The sequence below is a fragment of the Podarcis cretensis genome (genome assembly GCF_951804945.1).
Source record: "Podarcis cretensis genome assembly, chromosome: 18".
Taxonomy (NCBI): Eukaryota; Metazoa; Chordata; class Lepidosauria; order Squamata; family Lacertidae; genus Podarcis; species Podarcis cretensis.
Window position 1 is genome coordinate 9,795,989 of NC_137188.1, and position 20,216 is coordinate 9,816,204.

Consider the following 20,216-nt stretch of genomic DNA (forward strand, 5'->3'; position numbering starts at 1 on the left):
CTTTCCGCAGGGCCTGCAAGACGGAGCTCTTCCACCAGGCCTTTGGCCAAGTCCCAGCCTGACCCCCTCCTTTGGTAATCCTCACAGAACTCTAGCCCAATGGTTGCCATTAATTTGATTTGAACTGATTTTATAACGAATTGATTTTAGAATGCTGTATTATTTTAATGTGGTGAGCCGCTCTGAGCCCGGCTTAGGCTGGGGAGGGCGGGATATACCGTATTTTTTCACTCTATAAGACGCACCAGACTACAAGATGCACCTAGTTTTTGGAGGAGGAAAACAATAAAAATAATATTCTGAATCTCAGAAGCCAGAACAGCAAGAGGGATCGCTGCGCAGTGAAAGCAGCAATCCCTCTTGCTGTTCTGGCTTCTGGGATAGCTGCGCAGCCTGCAGTCGTTCCATAAGACGCACACACATTTCCCCTTACTTTTTAGGAGGGGAAAAGTGAGTCTTACAGAGCAAAAAATACAGTAATGAATTGATTTCAGAATGCTGTACAGTGGTGCCTCGCAAGACGAAATTAATCCGTTCCGCGAGTCTCTTCGTCTTGCGTTTTTTTCGTCTTGCGAAGCACGGCTATTAGCGGCTTAGCGGCTTTAAGAAAAAGGAAACAAACTCGCAAGAACTCGCAAGATATTTCGTCTTGCGAAACAAGCCCATAGGGAAATTCGTCTTGCGGAACAACTCAAAAAACGGAAAACTCTTTTGTCTAGCGAGTTTTTCGTCTTGCGAGGCATTCGTCTTGCGGGGCACCACTGTATTATTTTACTGTTGTTAGCCACTCTGAGCCCAGCTTTGGCTGGGGAGGGCGGGATATAAATAAAATTATATTATTATTAGATCAGAGAAAGCACTTTATTCACCCAGTGTAAACTACAGAATTCGCTCCACCGCCACCCCTGGGAGGCCGTGATTTTGGCCACCAAACTGGGATGACTTTGAAAGAAGATTAGACAAATTAACGGAGGAAAAGGCCAGAGGCTCTGTCTCCCAAGTTGGAGTCAGCAGTTCTTCCAAATACCAGTCACTGGGAGCCGCAGGATGGGAGAGCTGTGTTCGAATCCTGTTTGTGGGTTAGCCAGAACAGGATGCTGGACTACAGAGGCCATTGGCTAGATCCTGCAAACTCTTCTCATGCCAAGAGAACGCAGGAGGCAGAAAGAGATACAAGAGATACACGGCATTATGAAATTAGAGCAGGCATAGGCAACCCCGGCCATCCAGATGTTTTGGGACTACAACTCCCATCCTCCCTAGCTAACAGGACCAGTGGTCAGGGATGATGGGAGTTGTAGTCCCAAAACATCTGGAGGGCCGAGTTGGCCTATGCCTGAATTAGAGGCACAGTTGACCCTCCCATTCTTGCGAGCATCTGAGTGCCTGTGTCGTAGAGTCATAGAATTGTAGATGTCAGGGAACTGCCATCGGCTCAGGGGGGAGAGGGGAAAAGCTGGCTGGATTATAGAGAACCCCCCAAAGATCGTGGGAAGCAGCTCCTCCTCAGCGGAGGAGAGTAACCACGCCTCCAGCAGAGAGGAGCTTCAGGGCTCGGAGGAGATGAGGCAGTGCCAGGACATCTGGCCTGGGCAAAGCGGGGAGGAGAGAGGTCCTCCGTTACCCACGCCCTCCTTGCGCATTAAGCTTCTGCGCCGAGGGGGGAGGCGCAGACTGGGTGTCAAGAAACTACTCTGCTGGGGAAGGTTTAAGGACCGCCCACTCACGGATTCTGCCAGTGAATGAGCAAGACACGGGAGAGTGGCGCTCTGGACAGATAAAGTTTATTTTGGCATCAAAAGCAAGGCTTCACAGCTGAGCAGGGAGGCATTAAAGCCCTAAACGGCCTCGGTCCTGTATCCCTGAAGGAGCATCTCCACCCCCATCGTTCAGCCCGGACACTGAGGTCCAGCGCCGAGGGCCTTCTGGCGGTTCCCTCATTGCGAGAAGTGAGGTTACAGGGAACCAGACAGAGGGCCTTCTCGGTAGTGGCACCCGCCCTGAGGAACGCCCTCTCTTCAGATGTGAAGGAAATAAGCAGTTATCTTCTCTTTAAAAGACATCTGAAGGCAGCCCTGTTCAGGGAAGTTTTTAATATTTAAGGCTGTATTGTTTTTAACACTTGATTGGCAGCCGCCCAGAGTGGCTGGGGAAACTCAGCCAGATGGGCGGGGTATAAATAAATAATAATAATAATAATAATAATAATAATAATAGTAATAATAATTTGCCTGCTTGCTTCAGAGCAACCCCTTGGAACCTTAACAGTAGAGCTGGGAGGGTATCCCAGGGCCATCTAGACCAACCTCCTGCGATGCGGTGTCGCCTCTAATAATAATAATAATAATTTATCATTTGTACCCCGCCCATCTGGCTGAGTCTCCCCAGCCACTCTGGGCGGCTTCCAACAAAGATGAAAAATACACTAAAATGTCACATATTAAAAACTTCCCTGAACAGGGCTGCCTTCAGATGTCTTCTAAAAGTCTGGTAGTTGTTTATCTCTTTGACATCTGGTGGGAAGGCGTTCCACAGGGCGGGTGCCACTACCGAGAAGGCCCTCTGCCTGGTTCCCTGTAACTTGGCTTCTCGCAATGAGGGAACCACCAGAAGGCCCTCGGAGCTGGACCGCAGTGTCCGGGCAGAACGATGGGGGTGGAGACGCTCCTTCAGGTATACTGGATATACTAAGCATAGCAGAGATCACCTTACCTTCCTGCAGGGTCCTCACAAATCTCTCACAGCTCCAGTCACTCCAGAACGGACGCCCGCCACTGATGGCGAAGGAAACTTCATGGAGATATTTTGCCCTCACTCGGACAGAGTAGTTGGTGAAGGGGGCGACGTGGCAGATGTTTGCGAAGCCGGGGGCATTTTCAGACAATGTAAAATTGACCTTTGTGGGAGGAGAAATATTGGGGAGTAGGGAGCACGCTTTAACACTTCGGTTTTTTTTAAAAAACTGAGCAGCCACTGCATATCGAGGCGGATGAAATACCATATTTTTTGCTCTATACGACTCCCTTTTTCCCTCCTAAAAAGTAAGGGGAAATGTGTATGCGTCTTATGGAGCGAATGCAGGCTGCGCAGCTATCACAGAAGCCAGAACAGCAAGAGGGATTGCTGCTTTCACCGTGCAGCAATCCCTCTTGCTGTTCTGGCTTCTGAGATTCAGAATATTTTTTTCTTGTTTTCCTCCTCCAAAAACTAGGTGCGTCTTGTGGTCTGGTGCGTCTTATAGAGCGAAAAATACGGTACTCTTATTTGGTTGGTAAGTAAAGGCAGATCTACCTGATTTGCCAAATCTCAGCCATCCTTTGAAATTGGTACATGTCTGGATTTTGCAATGCGGCCCTCCAACAAACTAATGCATACAAAAAAAAAAAGCACTTGATAAGGTAAAGTGTGCCCATAAACGCATTCATGAAAATGACATGCAAAATGCATTACAGTGGTACTTTGGGTTAAGTACTTAATTCGTTCCGGAGGTCCGTTCTTAACCTGAAACTGTTCTTAACCTGAAGCACCACTTTAGCTAATGGGGCCTCCTGCTGCTGCTGTGCCACCGCTGCACGATTTCTGTTCCCATCCTGAAGCAAAGTTCTTAACCTGAAGCACCATTTCTGGGTTAGCGGAGTCTGTAACCTGAAGCGTATGTAACCTGAGGTACCACTGTATATTATGTGAAATTGCGTAGCCAAAATGTGAATATTAGGGCAAACGGCTTTTAAAGATTTGTCTGGATAAATTAGTACTACAATGCTGATGAGGTTTAATGAGGACTTTTTTTAAAAAAAGAAGAAAACTGGAACTTAAGACTCAGGACTGGTGTTATATGATCTTGGTTGCTGCTCCCAGTCCCCAGTCTAGCTGCTGCATTCTGGATTTGTTGTTCTTTCTGGGTCACCTTCAAAGGCAGCCCCACATAGAGCGCGTTGCAGTAGTCCAAGCGGGAGATAACTAGAGCATGCACCCTAAAACCCATTCCCTTGTCCTTCTGACGGCAGCCCTGTTTAGGGAAGTTTTTAATATTTGACGTTTTATTCTGTTTTTAATCTTGTTGGGAGCCCCCCAGTGTGGCTGGGGAAGCCCAGCTGGATGGGGCGGGATATAAATAATAACTTATTATTCTTATTATCTTCCTCTGATGTTTCCCGGGCTGTGTATACACTATTCATTTAAAGCACATTCACCGCCCTGGGAACCGTACTTTGCCTCTCATAGAGCTACGATTCCCAGAACCCTCAATAAACTGCAGTTCTCAGGATTCTTAGAGGGCCGTGTGATTTGACTGTGCATGGGATATAGTCAGATTTGCGATACGATACAATAATCTTTATTGTCATTGTCCTATACAGATCAAGGAAATTGAAAATCTACACCAGACATTCAGAAACCAACAAGCCTGCTATCTCAGCTATCCCAGCCTAGTGGGCCCCCTTAAAACTATGATACCCCATAATTAAATATACTCCCATAGAGACTACCTTAAAAAGGTAAAGGGACCCCTGACCATTAGGTCCAGTCGTGGCCGACTCTGGGGTTGCGGCGCTCATCTCACTTTATTGGCCGAGGGAGCCGGCGTACAGCTTCCGGGTCACGTGGCCAGCAGAACTAAGCTGCTTCTGGCGAACCAGAGCAGCGCACGGAAACACCGTTTACTTTCCCGCCGGAGCGGTACCTATTTATCTACTTGCACTTTGACGTGCTTTCGAACTGCTAGGTTGGCAGGAGCAGGGACTGAGCAACGGGAGCTCACCCCGTCACGGGAATTCGAACCGCCGACCTTCTGATCGGCAAGTCCTAGGCTCTGTGGTTTAACCCACAGCGCCACCTGTGTCCCTTACCCTGCGTTTAAAACCAAATCGCATTTGGATAGAAACTGTTTCTCAGGCGGCTAGTCCTAGTCTTTATAACCCTGTTCCTTCTTCCAGAAGGCAGAAGCTGAAAGAGATCATTTCTGGGGTGCGCACTATCCTGCGCTATCTCTGCCGCTTTCTTATGGCACCTGGAAGCGTAGATTTGATCCAAGGTGGGAAGAGTGCCCCCAATTATTCTCTCCGCAGTCTTTACAACCCTGGACAGCATTGTTTTCCCCCCTGGCCGTGCAGCTCCCAAACCACACACACAGACCATGAGTTAATAGTACAATTTGCAAGCCCCCTTGGGGCAGGGACCTGTCTTTCTGTCAAACGTCAAGGCACAGGGCGCTACACAAATACGTTGCAACAGATCTCCGCCACAGAAGCCACCGGGGAGAGGATCCTGCTAGCTCACCTGCACCCAGGAGGTCTCTGCCACGTCACGGAACTGGATCTCATACTCAGTCTCCAACACAGACAACACCTCATCGCCGGGGATGTTCCATTCCAGGTAGAAGCACCGCGACTGGTTTGCCTCGGCGAAGCTAAGCTCAGGTGCGCTCAGTTTCACTAGATGTGGGGTGGGAAGAGAAAGTTGGTATCTGTATCCAACGGTGCGGTGTCAAACCCAGAAGGGCAGGGGTCCCGTCCTGATATTCGCAGCAATGCCCCCTTTGAAGATTATACAACCTTCTTGGATTCTACAATAATCTCATACTTGTGCAATAATGATAATACAGGGGTACCTTGCTTCCCAAACTTAATCCGTTCCGGAAGTCTGTTCCAAAACCAAACCGTTCTAAGACCAAGGCATAGAAAGCAATGCAAAACGGAATAATCAGTTCCAGACTTTTAAAAGCAACCCCCAAAACAGCAATTGAACATGAATTTTTACTATCTAACAAGACCATTGCTCCATAAAATGAAAGCAATGAACAATGTACTGTACTATAAAATAAACAAGACAGTATTGTAGAGGATAAAATTAAAATTATTTTTCTCTCTCTTACGTGCACTGATGATAGTCATTGTTTGTAATGGACATTAGAGGGATGTTGGACAGAAATTAAGTGGTTACCAGCTGTAATGTAAAGGTTGAGCAATAAGTTATAATAAGTTATAATAAGGATTTGCTGAGTTAAGAATTTGAACTGGAATACAAAAGGGGGAGGTGAGAGGTCTGGGAAACAAGTTAATGGAAATAAGTAATGGAAACTATATTTGTTTTAACTGTTTTTAAATTTTGTATCTTTGTATTTTTGTTACTTTTTGTGTATTTTTTTCCTTCTTTTTTCTTTCTTTTTTGTATTAATTTGGAAACTCTAATAAATATTTATATAAAAAAAATGATGATAGTCATTGTTTGGATGGGGGGCTTTTATCCATTTCTGCAGTTACACAATCAATCAATCAATCAGTAGCTGAACTGGGTTCCACACAGTCACAAAAACCAGTCACAAGAACCAAGTTACATGCCACAGTCACAAAAACGAAGAACAAGTCACAAGCCGCAGTCACAAGTCAGTCCCATAAAACGAAGAACAAGTCACAGTCAAAAAAACGGAAAAGCCACACACAAAAGCCACAAAAAAATAACGAAAACAAAAGCTCCAAAAATCACCTCTGTGTTGTGTGGGTGCTCAGGACTCAACAGCTGACAGACTCAACAGCTGGTTAGCAGCAGGGGACTCAATTTACAAACGGAACACACTCAACAGGAAGCGGAACATGTTCTGCTTCCAAGGCAAAGTTCACAAACCAGAACACCTACTTCCAGGTTTGAAGTGTTCTATTTACACGTTGTTCATAAACTAAGCTGATCTACCTGATTTGCCAAATCACAGCCATCCTCTGAAATTGGTACATGTCTGAATTTTGCAATGCGGCCCTCCAACAAAGTAATGCGTACAGACAAAAAAAGCACTTGATAAGGTAAAGTGTCCCTATCAATGCATGCATTCGTGAAAATGGCATGCAAAATGCATTATATCATGTGAAATTGCATAGCCAAAATGTGAATATTAGGGCAAATAGCTCCCAGAGATTTGTCAGGAGAAATTAGCACGGCCTAGGACCCTTGTACCTACGGGACTGCTTCTCCCGGTATGCCCCACGGAGAGCCTCAAGGTCCATAAATAGCAACACCCTAGAGGTCCCGGGCCCTAAGGAAGTTAGATTAGCTTCAACCAGAGCCAGGGCCTTTTCAACACTGGCTCCTGCCTGGTGGAACGCTCTGCCTCATGAGACCAGGGCCCTGCAGGATCTGATCTCTTTCCGCAGGGCCTGTAAGACAGAGTTGTTCCGCCTTGCCTTTGGCTTGGAGCCAATTTGATTCCCTCCCTCTCTTTCTTTTTTCTTTTTCCTTTCTCCTCCTGTGATGAGGCTGCATTTTAATATTTTAATGTTTCAATATTTTAATTGTTGTATTTTAATCTTGTTTTTAAGTTGTATTCATTCAACTTGTTTTTATTATTGCTTGTTAGCTGCCCTGAGGCTGGCCTTGGCTGGGGAGGGCGGGGTATAAATAAAAATTATTATTATTATTATTATTATTATTACAGTGCTGATGAGGGTTTGTGAGGACTTAAAATAAATCAATCAAATGGCCTAGTACTTAAGACTATAAACTTTAGAAACTGACCCACCTCCTTTCGCTCTGATTGGCTCCAGTCAGCATGAAAGGCGAGAAGACAAGTCTTCTCAGTGGCTGAAAAGCTCCCCTTCCATGCTGATTGGGTGGCTCTCAGGCAATGGAGGCAGACTCCCTGCTAGAATCCGGTTGCAGAATTAGCAAAGGGGTCTTCCACACCCTGCCCTGCAACCCCGAACAGCCAGTGGATCAAAGGAGAGGGATCCACTTCTTTTGCCATCTAGCCAGCTTGTTCTGCTCAAAGCAGTAGGGTGTATCGGTCAGGCAATGACTGGGCAGATCCGGGTTTGAATATCCTACACAACCATGAAGCTCAGTGGGTGATGGAAGACACCGGGGACACACCCTTTCTCTCTTTTTCAGCCTAGCCTACCTCGCACTGAAGGAATGGGTTTCCCAAATCTAAAATCTGACTGTGCATTCAGTCTGAAATGGGCCCCTAAACCCCATTCTCCCTTCTCCAAGGGTGCATTAGCTAAAAACCATTAACTTGAGCTCTTGAGCAAATGTATAACAGGAACCCATCTGTATAAACAGAGCTCTCTCCTTTATCAGTCCGTGACGCCTAATGAATGGCCTTGTCAGTTCCAAAGTGGAGCAGGCATGACACATTGGGTCTTACCTTACATCCTGACCACACTGACACACAGACCTTGTCAGCCCCCCGGGAACGGCGCCAAGAGTGCTCTTAGAGTTGGTGACCTTCTTACCCCAAGATAAGGAATACAGGGACAGGAACACCCTTTTATGGTCAAGAGTACAGGAGCAGGAACATCTGTGATGTCAACTTACATGTATAAGCTTACGTGGCTGGATTCCTGGGGAAGGGGGGAGAGGGTGTCTGGAGGATATATATACTGCATGGAATCTCTCATTTCATAGAATCATAGAATCATAGAATCCTAGAGTTGGAAGAGACCACAAGGACCATCGAGTCCAACCCCCTGCCAAGCAGGAAACACCCTCAGAGCACTCCTGACATATGGTTGTCAAGCCTCTGCTTAAAGACCTCCAAAGAAGGAGACTCCACCACACTCCTTGGCAGCAAATTCCACTGTCAAACAGCTCTTACTGTCAGGAAGTTCTTCCTAATGTTTAGGTGGAATCTTCTTTCTTGTAGTTTGGATCCATTGCTCCGTGTCCGCTTCTCTGGAGCAGCAGAAAACAACCTTTCTCCCTCCTCTATGTGACATCCTTTTATATATTTGAACATGGCTATCATATCACCCCTTAACCTCCTCTTCTCCAGGCTAAACATGCCCAGCTCCCTTAGCCGTTCCTCATAAGGCATCGTTTCCAGGCCTTTGACCATTTTGGTTGCCCTCCTCTGGACACGTTCCAGTTTGTCCATGTCCTTCTTGAACTGTGGTGCCCAGAACTGGACACAGTACTCCAGGTGAGGTCTGACCAGAGCAGAATACAGTGGCACTATTACTTCCCTTGATCTAGATGCAATACTCCTATTGATGCTGCCCAGAATTGCATTGGCTTTTTTAGCTGCCGCGTCACACTGTTGGCTCATTTCTTTGGACTTGCTGTGAACTGACCACGCAAGTGCCTTCTGCTATCCGGAGAGCAGAATAAACTCTCTAAAAAATAAACCTCTAAAAAGGCTACAGCAGGGTTGTTGTGGAGAGGGGACTTTCCTTGCTTACCTATGCTCATTCCATGAATGCACATTTCCGGAGCGCTCACTTGGATGCCTCGACTCTCGGCAGTTAGCTTTATTTTGTAGAAAGCAAAGAGGTTCTCCACCGGGACGCCACACGCGCTGTCTCCCTGGGTGGCGGCACAGCTTCTCGTGTGGCCAAAATCCATTTGACAGCGGCCAGCTTCTCTGGAAAAAATAAACAGGTGGGAGGACTTCTTAGCAGCTGTGGGTTCAAGGGGCAGGGGTGGAGAACCAGTGAGCCTTGGAGCCCTCCTTTAGAAATTTCCCAGAATGCCCTATCTGCAGAGTTGCTTCAGGGGATTGTGGGAAATTAAAAAATGGTGGCTCCAAGCTGCTCTGTAGGTAGAGCCTAGGGTAAGAAAACTCCCAGCATGGGGAATCCTGTAGCTTGCCAGATATTTTGCTGGACTACAGAAACAGGAACACCATCCCTTATCCAAACTGGTTGGAGCTGATGAGAGCTGGAGGCCCCAGAACATTTTGTTTTATTAGTTTTGAAAAATGTACAACAGAAAGGATCGATAAAAGTTCTTATCAAAATAAAAATAAACATTCGTTTGTTCTTTGGTTGATACTTGTTTTGTACACCATTCTGAAATTCAATTCACCGTATTTTTCACTCCATAAGACGCACCAGACCACAAGACGCACCTAGTTTTTGGAGGAGGAAAACAAGAAAAAATATGTTGCAGATAGGTAGCCGTGTTGGTCTGCCATAGTCAAAACAAAATAAAAAAATTCCTTCCAGTAGCACCTTAAAGACCAACTAAGTTAGTTCTAGGTATGAGCTTTCGTGTGCATGCACACGAAAGCTCATACCTAGAACTAACTTAGTTGGTCTTTAAGGTGCTACTGGAAGGAAGAAAAAATATATTCTGAATCGCAGAAGCCAGAACAGCAAGAGGGATCTCTGCGCAGTGAAAGCAGCAATCCCTCTTGCTGTTCTGGCTTCTGGGATAGCTGCGCAGCCTGCATTTGCTCCATAAGACGCACACACACTTCCCCTTACTTTTTAGGAGGGAAAAAGTGAGTCTTATAGAGCAAAAAATACGGTAACATCACCTCCGATCTTCCCATTCTGTTCCGAGTCCTTAAATACGCACTTAATTTTATTTTCAGACTGCTTTGGATGGTTTGGTTTCTCCCTTCCAACCTTTTGATTAAAATTCTGGCGGCTACTGTAGCGTACATGACGATGTCCCTAAACTTTTTTGGGATTTCATTACCCATAATCCCTAGCAGGAAGGCTTCGGCTTTTTTAGGGAAGGAACATTTGAAAATGTTGATGAATTCATTGTAAATCGTTTCCCAAAATTGTCTAATCTTTTGACAGTTCCACCACATGTGGAGCCATGGACGTTCTGCCTCCAGACACACTGCCCTGGTTTGCACTGCAGGGAGGTCACTTTGGGGCTGATCATGCAGTGTTTTGACTTCACGCTCAGAGGTGCACGCCATTGTCTCCCAAGGTATTGGATGCCAACATTGCTGCAGTTGCCTTGCCAAGGTCAAGGTCAAGGACCCCTGGACGGTTAAGTCCAGCCAAAGGCGACTATGGGGTTGCGGCGCTCATCTCTCTTTCAGGCCAAGGGAGCCGGCGTTTCTCCTCAGACAGCTTTCTGGGTCATGTGGCCAGCAGGACTAAACCGCTTTTGGCGCATAACGGAAACCAGAGCGCATGGAAACGCTGTTTACCTTCCCGCTGCAGTGGTACCTATTTATCTACTCACTCTGGTGTGCTTTCGAACTGCCAGGTTGGCAAGAGCTGGGACAGAGCAATGGGAGCTCACCCCGTCACTGCGGGGATTCGAACCGCCGACCTTCTGATCGGCAAGCCCAGGAGCTCAGTGGTTTAGACCACAACGCCACCTGCTTGTCTAGCTAAGCATTGAAGGAGAGATTGCTGGTTACAGTGGAACCCAGGTAGACAAAATTGTCAACCACCTCAAGCAATGATAACAATAATATTCCAACGTGCTGATTGTACGACACTGTGTGGTCCTATATCTCTGCAATCCCAGAGGCAGGCAAGGGACTTACTCTGTGACGTGGAGCCTGTATGTAGTTTCGGGACCCATATCCAGCAACGGGTTCCAGTAGCATGTGATGTTTTTAGCCCAGAAGCTGACACAGTATTCAAGCTTCAGGGTCCTTGGAGCCAGTCCTGAGAAATACAAGGAGAGAAACGAAATATAGAAACTTATACTTCCCCCCCACACACACACACACCTGGTAGCATCCAAATCATTCATTTCAAAGTGTTGGTGCTGACCTTGAAAGCCCTAAACGGCCTCGGTCCAGTATACCTGAAGGAGCGTCTCCACCCCCATCGTTCTGAGGTCCAGCTCCGAGGGCCTTCTGGAGGCTCCCTCCCTGCGAGAAGTGAGGTTACACGGAACCAGGCAGAGGGCCTTCTCGGTGGTGGCACCCGCCCCATGGAACGCCCTTCCATCAGATGTCAAGGAAAGAAACAACTCGGTCCAGTATACCTGAAGGAGCGTCTCCACCCCCATCATTCTGCCCGGACGCTGAGGTCCAGCTCCGAGGGCCTTCTGGTGGTTCCCTCATTGCGAGAAGCAAAGCTAAAGGGACCAGGCAGAGGGCCTTCTCAGAAGTGGCGCCCGCCCTGTGGAACGCCCTTCCAGCAGATGTCAAAGCGATAAACAACTACCTGACATTCAGAAGACATCTTAAGGCAGCCCTGTTCAGGGAAGTTTTTAACATGTGATATTTTAGTGTATTTTTGGTTTCTATGGAAGCCGCCCAGAGTGGCTGGGGAGACTCAGCCAGATGGGCGGGGTACAAATTATTATTATTATTATTATTATTATTATTATTATTATTATTATGACATTCAGAAGACACCTGAAGGCAGCCCTCTTTAGGGAAGTTTTTAATGTCTAATGTTTTGTCGCTTTTTTGTTGTTATTATTAATATTCTGTTGGGAGCTGCCCAGAGTGGTTGGGGAAACCCAGTCAGATGGGCAGGGTATAAATAAATTATCCATTATTATTATTATTATTATTATTATTATTATTATTATACTCCACGCAGTCACAGCAGTTCAGCCAATCCATGCCGGACGCTCTCTGCTGCACAGTTCAGTACTAAATTGTCAGGTGGGTGGCTGGGGTTTCAAAGAAGGGAGAGTACTTTGGATAATCCAGAGCACGCCATTCCTTTGGGCCTCAGTTTCCTTTTGCGGGATGTTATGTACTGAGTTGAATAGGATCCAAAATGCAGCAGTCTGACTGGTCCTAGAACAATAGGATTCAGAATGCAGCAGTCTGATTGGTCCTAGAACAATAGGATCCAGAATGCAGCAATCTGATTGGTCCTAAAACAATAGGATCCAGAATGCAGCAGTCTGATTGGTCCTAGAACAATAGGATCCAGAATGCAGCAGTCTGATTGGTCCTAGAACAATAGGATTCAGAATGCAGCAGTCTGATTGGTCCTAGAACAATAGGATCCAGAATGCAGCAGTCTGATTGGTCCTAGAACAATAGGATCCAGAATGCAGCAATCTGATTGGTCCTAGAACAATAGGATCCAGAATGCAGCAGTCTGATTGGTCCTAGAACAATAGGATCCAGAATGCAGCAGTCTGACTGGTCCTAGAACAATAGGATCCAGAATGCAGCAGTCTGATTGGTCCTAGAACAATAGGATCCAGAATGCAGCAGTCTGATTGCTCCTAGAACAATAGGATCCAGAATGCAGCAGTCTGATTGGTCCTAGAACAATAGAATCCAAAAGGCAGCAGTCTGATTGGTCCTAGAACAATAGGGTCCAGAATGCAGCAGTCTGATTAGTCCGCAGCAGCCACCCAATCCAGCTCCAGGTGGAAGTGAATCCCCAACCTGATTGGCCTACAGGTGAATCCCGGAATTAGCCAATCACGTGGGGCCCATTGCGTAAATAACGTATATAAAGCAGACATTCTGGGGGAACTTCCATTCCTTGCTACTATGAGCTGAATAAAGAGCATGAAATCCACACTCGACTCTGAGTATATTTCACAGGACAAGCAAATAAATTCCCCCACCCGCAAACAAGCAGGCGATTGGGCTTTGGTTCGACAAATTCTGTGATCCTAGGCATCACAAAGGCCTCGCTCCCTAGCTAGCCATCCAGATTAATGGGATAATGACCGCAAATTAACCTGGGAGTGTTTTTCTTCCGGAAACGGTGATTAATAATAAACTGGAGAGGGGTGGGAAGTGATTCTGTGCTTTGTGTCGGCATAGGGAACAGATGGAAGGATTAGCAAGGGGGCGCTGGGGCTGGGGGGGAGAGACTCAAGAGCACCCGGCGATGGAAGTTGGAGCGTCAAAGGCCGCTGCTTCCAGAGGTAAGAGCGTGAGCAACAGGCTTGGAAGCCTGATCTGCTTGCTGCCAAACAATTTCATGCCACAAAGTGTGTGCGTCTGGAGAACGAGCCGTCGCCAGGGCGAAAGCTGGATCTGCGAGTGAGGCCCTTCGCGGGCACTTTAAAGGGTATTTGTGCGGGGAGCTCTGATTCTGCTAAGGGCATATAGGTAAAGGTAAAGGGACCCCTGACCATTAGGTCCAGTCGTGGCCGACTCTGGGGTTGCTCATCTCGCTTTACTGGCCGAGGGAGCCGGCGTCCAGCTTCCAGGTCATGTGGTCAGCAGGACTAAGCCACTTCTGGCAAACCAGAGCAGCGCACGGAAACGCCGTTTACCTTCCCTCCGGAGCGGTACCTATTTATCTACTTGTACTTTGCTGTGCTTTTGAACTGCTAGGTTGGCAGGAGCAGGGACCGAGCAACGGGAGCTCACCCCGTCATTGCGGGGATTCGAACCGCCGACCTTCTGATCGGCAAGTCCTAGGCTCTGTGGTTTAACCCACAGCACCACCCGCGTCCCCTAAGGGCATATGCAAGACCACATCCAGTGCAACGACCCCCCCTGTGTTTCAAAAGCCAAGCCACAGACTCCCTACTTTTGAAAACCATGATATATCTATGGTAGTTTTAGTTATGCGAATGGTGCCACAAACCCCCTTGGGGTCCGCAGACCACCAATTGGGAACCACTGTTCTAGATGAGGTTGCCTGAGTTGGCGGAGCTCATTTGACTGCAGCAAGAAACAGCATTTAGCACCACCAGTCCTGTATTTTGGAACGCTCTGCCAAATTCAGCAGGTGTTCCAACTCTTCAATCCCCGATGAACAATTCTCAGGGGCTGCACTCCCTCTAAAGGAGCAAGTGTGTCAAAAAGCAGAGAAATCACCTTGCCAACAAAGGTCCGTATAGTTAAAGCTATGGTTTCCCCAGTAGTGATGTATGGAAGTGAGAGCTGGACCATAAAGAAGGCCGATCACCAAAGAATGGATGCTTTTGAATTCTGGTGCTAGAGGGGACGCAGGTGGCGCTGTGGGTTAAAGCCTCAGCGCCTAGGACTTGCCGATCAAAAGGTCGGCGGTTCGAATCCCTGCGGCGGGGTGCGCTCCCGCTGCTCGGTCCCAGCGCCTGCCAACCTAGCAGTTCGAAAGCACCTCCGGGTGCAAGTAGATAAATAGGGACCGCTTACCAGCGGGAAGGTAAACGGCGTTTCTGTGTGCGGCTCTGGCTCGCCAGAGCAGCGATGTCACGCTGGCCACATGACCCGGAAGTGTCTCCGGACAGCGCTGGCCCCTGGCCTCTTAAGTGAGATGGGCGCACAACCCCAGAGTCTGTCAAGACTGGCCCGTACGGGCAGGGGTACCTTTACCTTTACCTTTATGGTTTCCCCAGTAGTGATGTATGGAAGTGAGAGCTGGACCATAAAGAAGGCTGATCGCTCAAGAATGGATGCTTTTGAATTCTGGTGCTAGAGGAGACTCTTGAGAGTCCCATGGACTGCAAGAAGATCAAACCTCTCCATTCGGAAGGAAATCAGCCCTGAGTGCTCACTGGAAGGACAGATCCTCAAGCTGAGGCTCCAAGACTTTGGCCACCTCATGAGAAGAGAAGACTCCCTGGAAACGACCCTGATGCTGGGAAAGATGGAGGGCACAAGGAGAAGGGGACGACAGAGGACGAGGTGGCTGGACAGTGTTCTCGAAGCTACCAACATGAGTTTGACCAAACTGTGGGAGGCAGTGGAAGACAGGAGGGCCTGGCGTGCTCTGGTCCAGGGGGTCACGAAGAGGCGGAGACGACTAAACAACAATTATCATTAATAATTATATTTCAGAGAAGTGCGGATTTCAAAGGAGAGCTGTGTTTCCGGTTCAAGAACTGGAAGGCCGATTTTCCTCAGCTCATGTTAAAAGCTGCAACCCAAACCAAATTCTCCCCCGTACCTGCCCAGGGGGAGTGTTGTACAGACGAAGCAAAAGTTTTGATCCAATCTGTTTACTAGGTATTGAATTGCAGGCCTTTCCATCCCCATTGTGGCAGATTTTGCCACTGATTAATCTCTACACACACACACACACACCTGCTTGCTCCCGGAAAATCACTCAGAAAGCCCCTTTCCTCTCTGGAGATGGAGTCTGACGGAGGCCGTTCTCCCCAAAGATCTGGAGAGATTGCTGGCTGCTCTCCATTAATTTGCAACCATGGACACAATGTTCCCCTGGCTTTCAGGAAGCAAAACAGAGGTGTACGCAACACGGAAGGAGCGTGCCTTGGACAGGGATGGGGTCTGGAGAGTGGTGGCAGTGGGGGCCGCCCTCCCCAGCAGCCCCACATCTGCGCCCGACTAAGTGGGCAAAAGCGTATCGTTTTACATGGCCCGAGCAAAAAATAACCTTTCCAAAGCTGTCAACAAAGGCTGGGAGGAGGGGGGGGGGGGGGAGGAGACAGGTCTGAGGTGATGCCACTACTGTGAAGGCTCTTTTCTCGGAGACCTGTTTGCGCCTCCCCTGTGGTGCGGGACAGAGCCTTCCGGCTGAAAGCAATTTTCACCCTCCAGGATCTGAGTTGGGGGGGACGGACACTGGCTTTCTCAGCCATCGGGGCTGCTTTGGGGGGGGGAACATGGTCCCAAAGGAAGCAAAGGCGAGATGGATGGCACATGGGGGGGTGTTGTAATCACCCAGGGAAAATTCAATCAAAGCAAAACTCAATTTCCCCTCCTCCCGCGGTTTCGCTTGCAAAATGAGCAGGAAGATTTGCAATGCAGACTTTTGGAAGTGAGAACTGGACCGTAAAGAAGGCTGATGGCCGAAGAATGGATGCTTTTGAATTCTGGTGCTGGAGGAGACTCTTGAGAGTCCCATGGGCTGCAAGAAGATCAAACCGATCCATTCCAAAGGAAATCAGCCCTGAGTGCTCACTGGAAGGACAGATCCTGAAGCTGAGGCTCCAATACTTTGGCCACCTCATGAGAAGAGAAGACTCCCTGGAAAAGACCCTGATGCTGGGAAAGATGGAGGGCACAAGGAGAAGGGAACGACGGAGGAGGAGATGGTGGGACAGTGTTCTCGAAGCTACCAGCATGAGTCTGACCAAGCTGCGGGAGTCAGTGGAAGACTGGAGTGCTCTGGTCCAGGGGGTCACAAAGAGGCAGACACGACTAAATGACTAAACAACAAAAGCCTTTGCCAACCTGTTGGCAATGTTGTCAGACTACAACTCCCGGGCTGGCACTGACGGGAATCATAGTCCAACAATGACCGGAGGGTGCCAGTTGGCGAAGGCTGTGCCAAACAAGAGCGAGGACATTGGCTTGAAATAATTGCTGTTAAACCACAGGCTGACTTTCAGCCTCTATTTAAATGATGTTAATTTGCATTCTGGCCTGGTAAACAGTGCCACCTGTCAGCAGCCACACAAACTGCAGCATGATGTCCCGCTTCAGAGGTGCCTATTTATCTACTTGCACTGGCATGCTTTCTAACTGCTAGGTTGGGGATGTGGGTGGCGCTGTTAGGATGTGTCCAAGGACAGGGGGGCAATTGACAGGCCCCCAGCTGGCTCCAGCCCACCGGCCGGCAGCCGGGCGAACGGAAGGGCAAAGAGAGGCTATGTAAAGCATATTTAAAGGTAAAGGCACCCCTGACCATTAGGTCCAGTCGTGGCCGACTCTGGGGTTGTGGCGCTCATCTTGCTTTATTGGCCGAGGGAGCCGCCGTACAGCTTCTGGGCCATGTGGCCAGCATGACTAAGCCGCTTCTGGCGAACCAGAGCAGTGCACGGAAACGCCATTTACCTTCCCGCCGGAGTGGTACCTATTTATCTACTTGCACTTTGACGTGCTTTTGAACTGCTAGGTTGGCAGGAGCTGGAACTGAGCAACGGGAGCTCACCCCGTCATTGCAGGGATTCGAACCGCCGACCTTCTGAGGCAAGCCCTAGGCTCTGGGGTTTAACCCACAGCGCCACCCGCGTCCCTTTACAGGCATTTGACTCAGCATCAGGACAAACATGTCTGCTCCCCTTCACGTCCAAGCAGCAGGAAGCATAAACAAAGGCTATACACAAATGGAGGTTCCCAGCAAGCTGTGGTGGAGAGTAAACAGGCACGTGACATAAAGCAATCATGTCTGTTCCTTTTAAGGTGGAATGGAACATCAATATCCTAACAGGCGCTGTGGTCTAAACCACTGAGCCTCTTGAGCTTGCCAATCAGAAGATTGGTGGTTCGAATTGCTGCGATGGAGTGAGCTCCCGTTCCATTAGTAGTTCCAAAGCATGCCAGTGCAAGTAGATAAATAGGTACCACTTCGGCAGGAAGATGAATGGCATTCTGTGCGCTCTGGTTTCCATCACAGTGTCCTGTTGTGCCAGAAGCGGTTTAGTCCTGCTGGCCACATGACCTGGAAAGCTGTCTGCGGGCAAACGCCGGCTCCCTCGGCCTGAAAGAGAGATGAGCGCCGCAACCCCATAGTCACCTTTGACTGGACTTAACCGTCCAGGGGTCCTTTACCTTTTATATGAAGATGCAAGCATACAGTTGCATTGTCTCCATGGAAGATGGAGCAAGCTTGCTTTCTGCTGCTGCTCCCGAGGAGAGCACCTGAACCAACGGATCTGAATGACAGGAAAGGAATTTCTGACTAAACTATGTGACGGGTAAGAGAAGAAGAAGAAGAGTTTGGATTTGATATCCCGCCTTTCACTCCCTTTAAGGAGTCCCAAGCGGCTAACATTCTCCTTTCCCTTCCTCCCCCACAACAAACACTCTGTGAGGTGAGTGGGGCTGAGAGACTTCAAAGAAGTGTGACAAGGTCACCCAGCAGCTGCATGTGGAGGAGCGGAGACTCGAACCCGGTTCCCCAGATTACGAGACTCCCGCTCTTAACCACTACACCACACTGGCTCAACAAAGAGCTGTTTGGCTGTGGAACAGACTCCCTTCATTGCAGGTTTTTAAACAGAGGTTGGATAGCCATCTGTCATGGATGCTTCAGCTGAGATTCCTACATTCCAGCGGATTGGACTAGATGACCCTCAGGGTCCTGCTGAACTGGGGCAATTCTACGATTCTGTTGCTTCAGACCTCTTGCAAAGCCATGTCCTTTTGCCCAAGCTTTCCTTGACCCATAAAAACAGACCTTATTTTATCCTGCATCCCAGAATCCCAATTTCCAACATGTTTATACTAAAGCATGGGTAGGCAATCTAAGGCCCGGGGGCCGGATCCAGCCCAATCGCCTTCTCAATCCGGCCCACGGACGGTCTGGGAATCAGCGTGTTTTTACATGAGTGGAATGTGTCCTTTTATTTAAAATGCATCTCTGGGTTATTTGTGGGGCCTGCCTGGTGTTTTTACATGAGTAGAATGTGTCCTTTTATTTAAAATGCATCTCTGGGTTATTTGTGGGGCCTGCCTGGTGTTTTTACATGAGTAGAATGTGCCCTTTTATTTAAAATAATAATAATAATAATTTATTATTTATACCCCACCTATCTGGTTGGGTTTCCCCAGCCACTCTGGGCGGCTTCCAACAGAACACTAAAATACAAAAACCTATTAAACATTAAAAGCTTCCCTAAACAGGGCTGCCTTCAGATGTCTTCTAAAAGTTTGGTAGTTATTTTTCTCTTTGACATCTGGTGGGAGAACGTCCCACAGGGAGGGCGCCACCACCGAGAAGGCCCTCTGCCTGGTTCCCTGTAACTTGGCTTCTCGCAGCGAGGGAACCGCCAGAAGGCCCTCAGGAGATGGACCCAGGTGTCTGGGCAGAACGATGGGGATGGAGACGCTCCTTCAGGTATACTGGACTGAGGCCGTTTAGGGCTTTAAAGGTCAGCACCAAAACTTTGAATGGTGCTCGGAAACATCCTGGGAGCCAATGGAGGTCTTTCAGGACCGGTGTTATATAGTCCCAGTGGCCACTCCCAGTCGCCAGTCTAGCTGCCTCATTCTGGATTAAGTTGTCATTTCTGGGTCACCTTCAAAGATAGCCCCACGTAGAGCGCATTGCAGTAGTCCAAGCAGGAGATAACCAGAGCATGCACCACTCTGGCCAGACAGACTGTGGGCAGGGAGGGTCTCTGGATTATTTGTGGGGCATAGCACCTCTGAGTTATTTGTGGGGCATAGCAATTTGCTCATCCCCCCCCCCCCCACAGGTCTGAGGGACAGTGCTGAAAAAGGTTGCTGACCCCTGGACTAGAACTTCACGTTCTGCTTTCGTTTCCATGGCATTGCCTTGTTGTTTTCATCTTGCACAGCTCTCAGCGGTTTTCCTTTTTAAAAATCATCCGGTTCATAAATGCTCTAAATTAAAAACAGACAAAACAAAACTGCTTCTGCATCTCTGTTCTTACCTGAGCAGGAGACAGAGGTGAGGAAAATCAGAATCAGCTGCATCCTGAAGGTCCCACCAGCTTTGGAGAGATGGCAATGGAGGGATTAACAAGAACATCTTGTAGAATCATAGAGAGATGGAAGGGACCCCCAAAGGTCATTTAGCCCCAACCCCCTGAGATGTAGGGACCTATGGGTCTCAGCTGCACTTTTGTTGTTGTTGCCTGTTGGCACAGGCTAAAGTTGCTTCGAAATGGGAAAGTGGAAGCATGGGAGAGGTTTATTATTGTCTCCAAATAATTTTTCTGTTTCACAATTTAAA

The 20,216-nt window shown here is 48.3% G+C and overlaps 1 protein-coding gene across 1 annotated transcript in view; it reads right to left on the reverse strand.

Annotated features, from left to right (window-relative positions):
* The window catches only part of LOC307207356 (granulocyte colony-stimulating factor receptor-like), a gene marked incomplete at its 5' end in the record, with an annotated part of 34,032 nt that extends 14,075 nt beyond the window's left edge, over positions 1-19,957 (reverse strand). Inside the window, 5 exons of the mRNA XM_079961123.1 lie at positions 2,713-2,896; positions 5,278-5,432; positions 9,168-9,349; positions 11,225-11,348; positions 19,915-19,957. Coding sequence (XP_079817249.1) covers positions 2,713-2,896; positions 5,278-5,432; positions 9,168-9,349; positions 11,225-11,348; positions 19,915-19,957 — 688 coding nt within the window. The remainder of the gene's footprint in view (positions 1-2,712; positions 2,897-5,277; positions 5,433-9,167; positions 9,350-11,224; positions 11,349-19,914) is intronic.
* Positions 19,958-20,216: the final 259 nt, after the last annotated feature.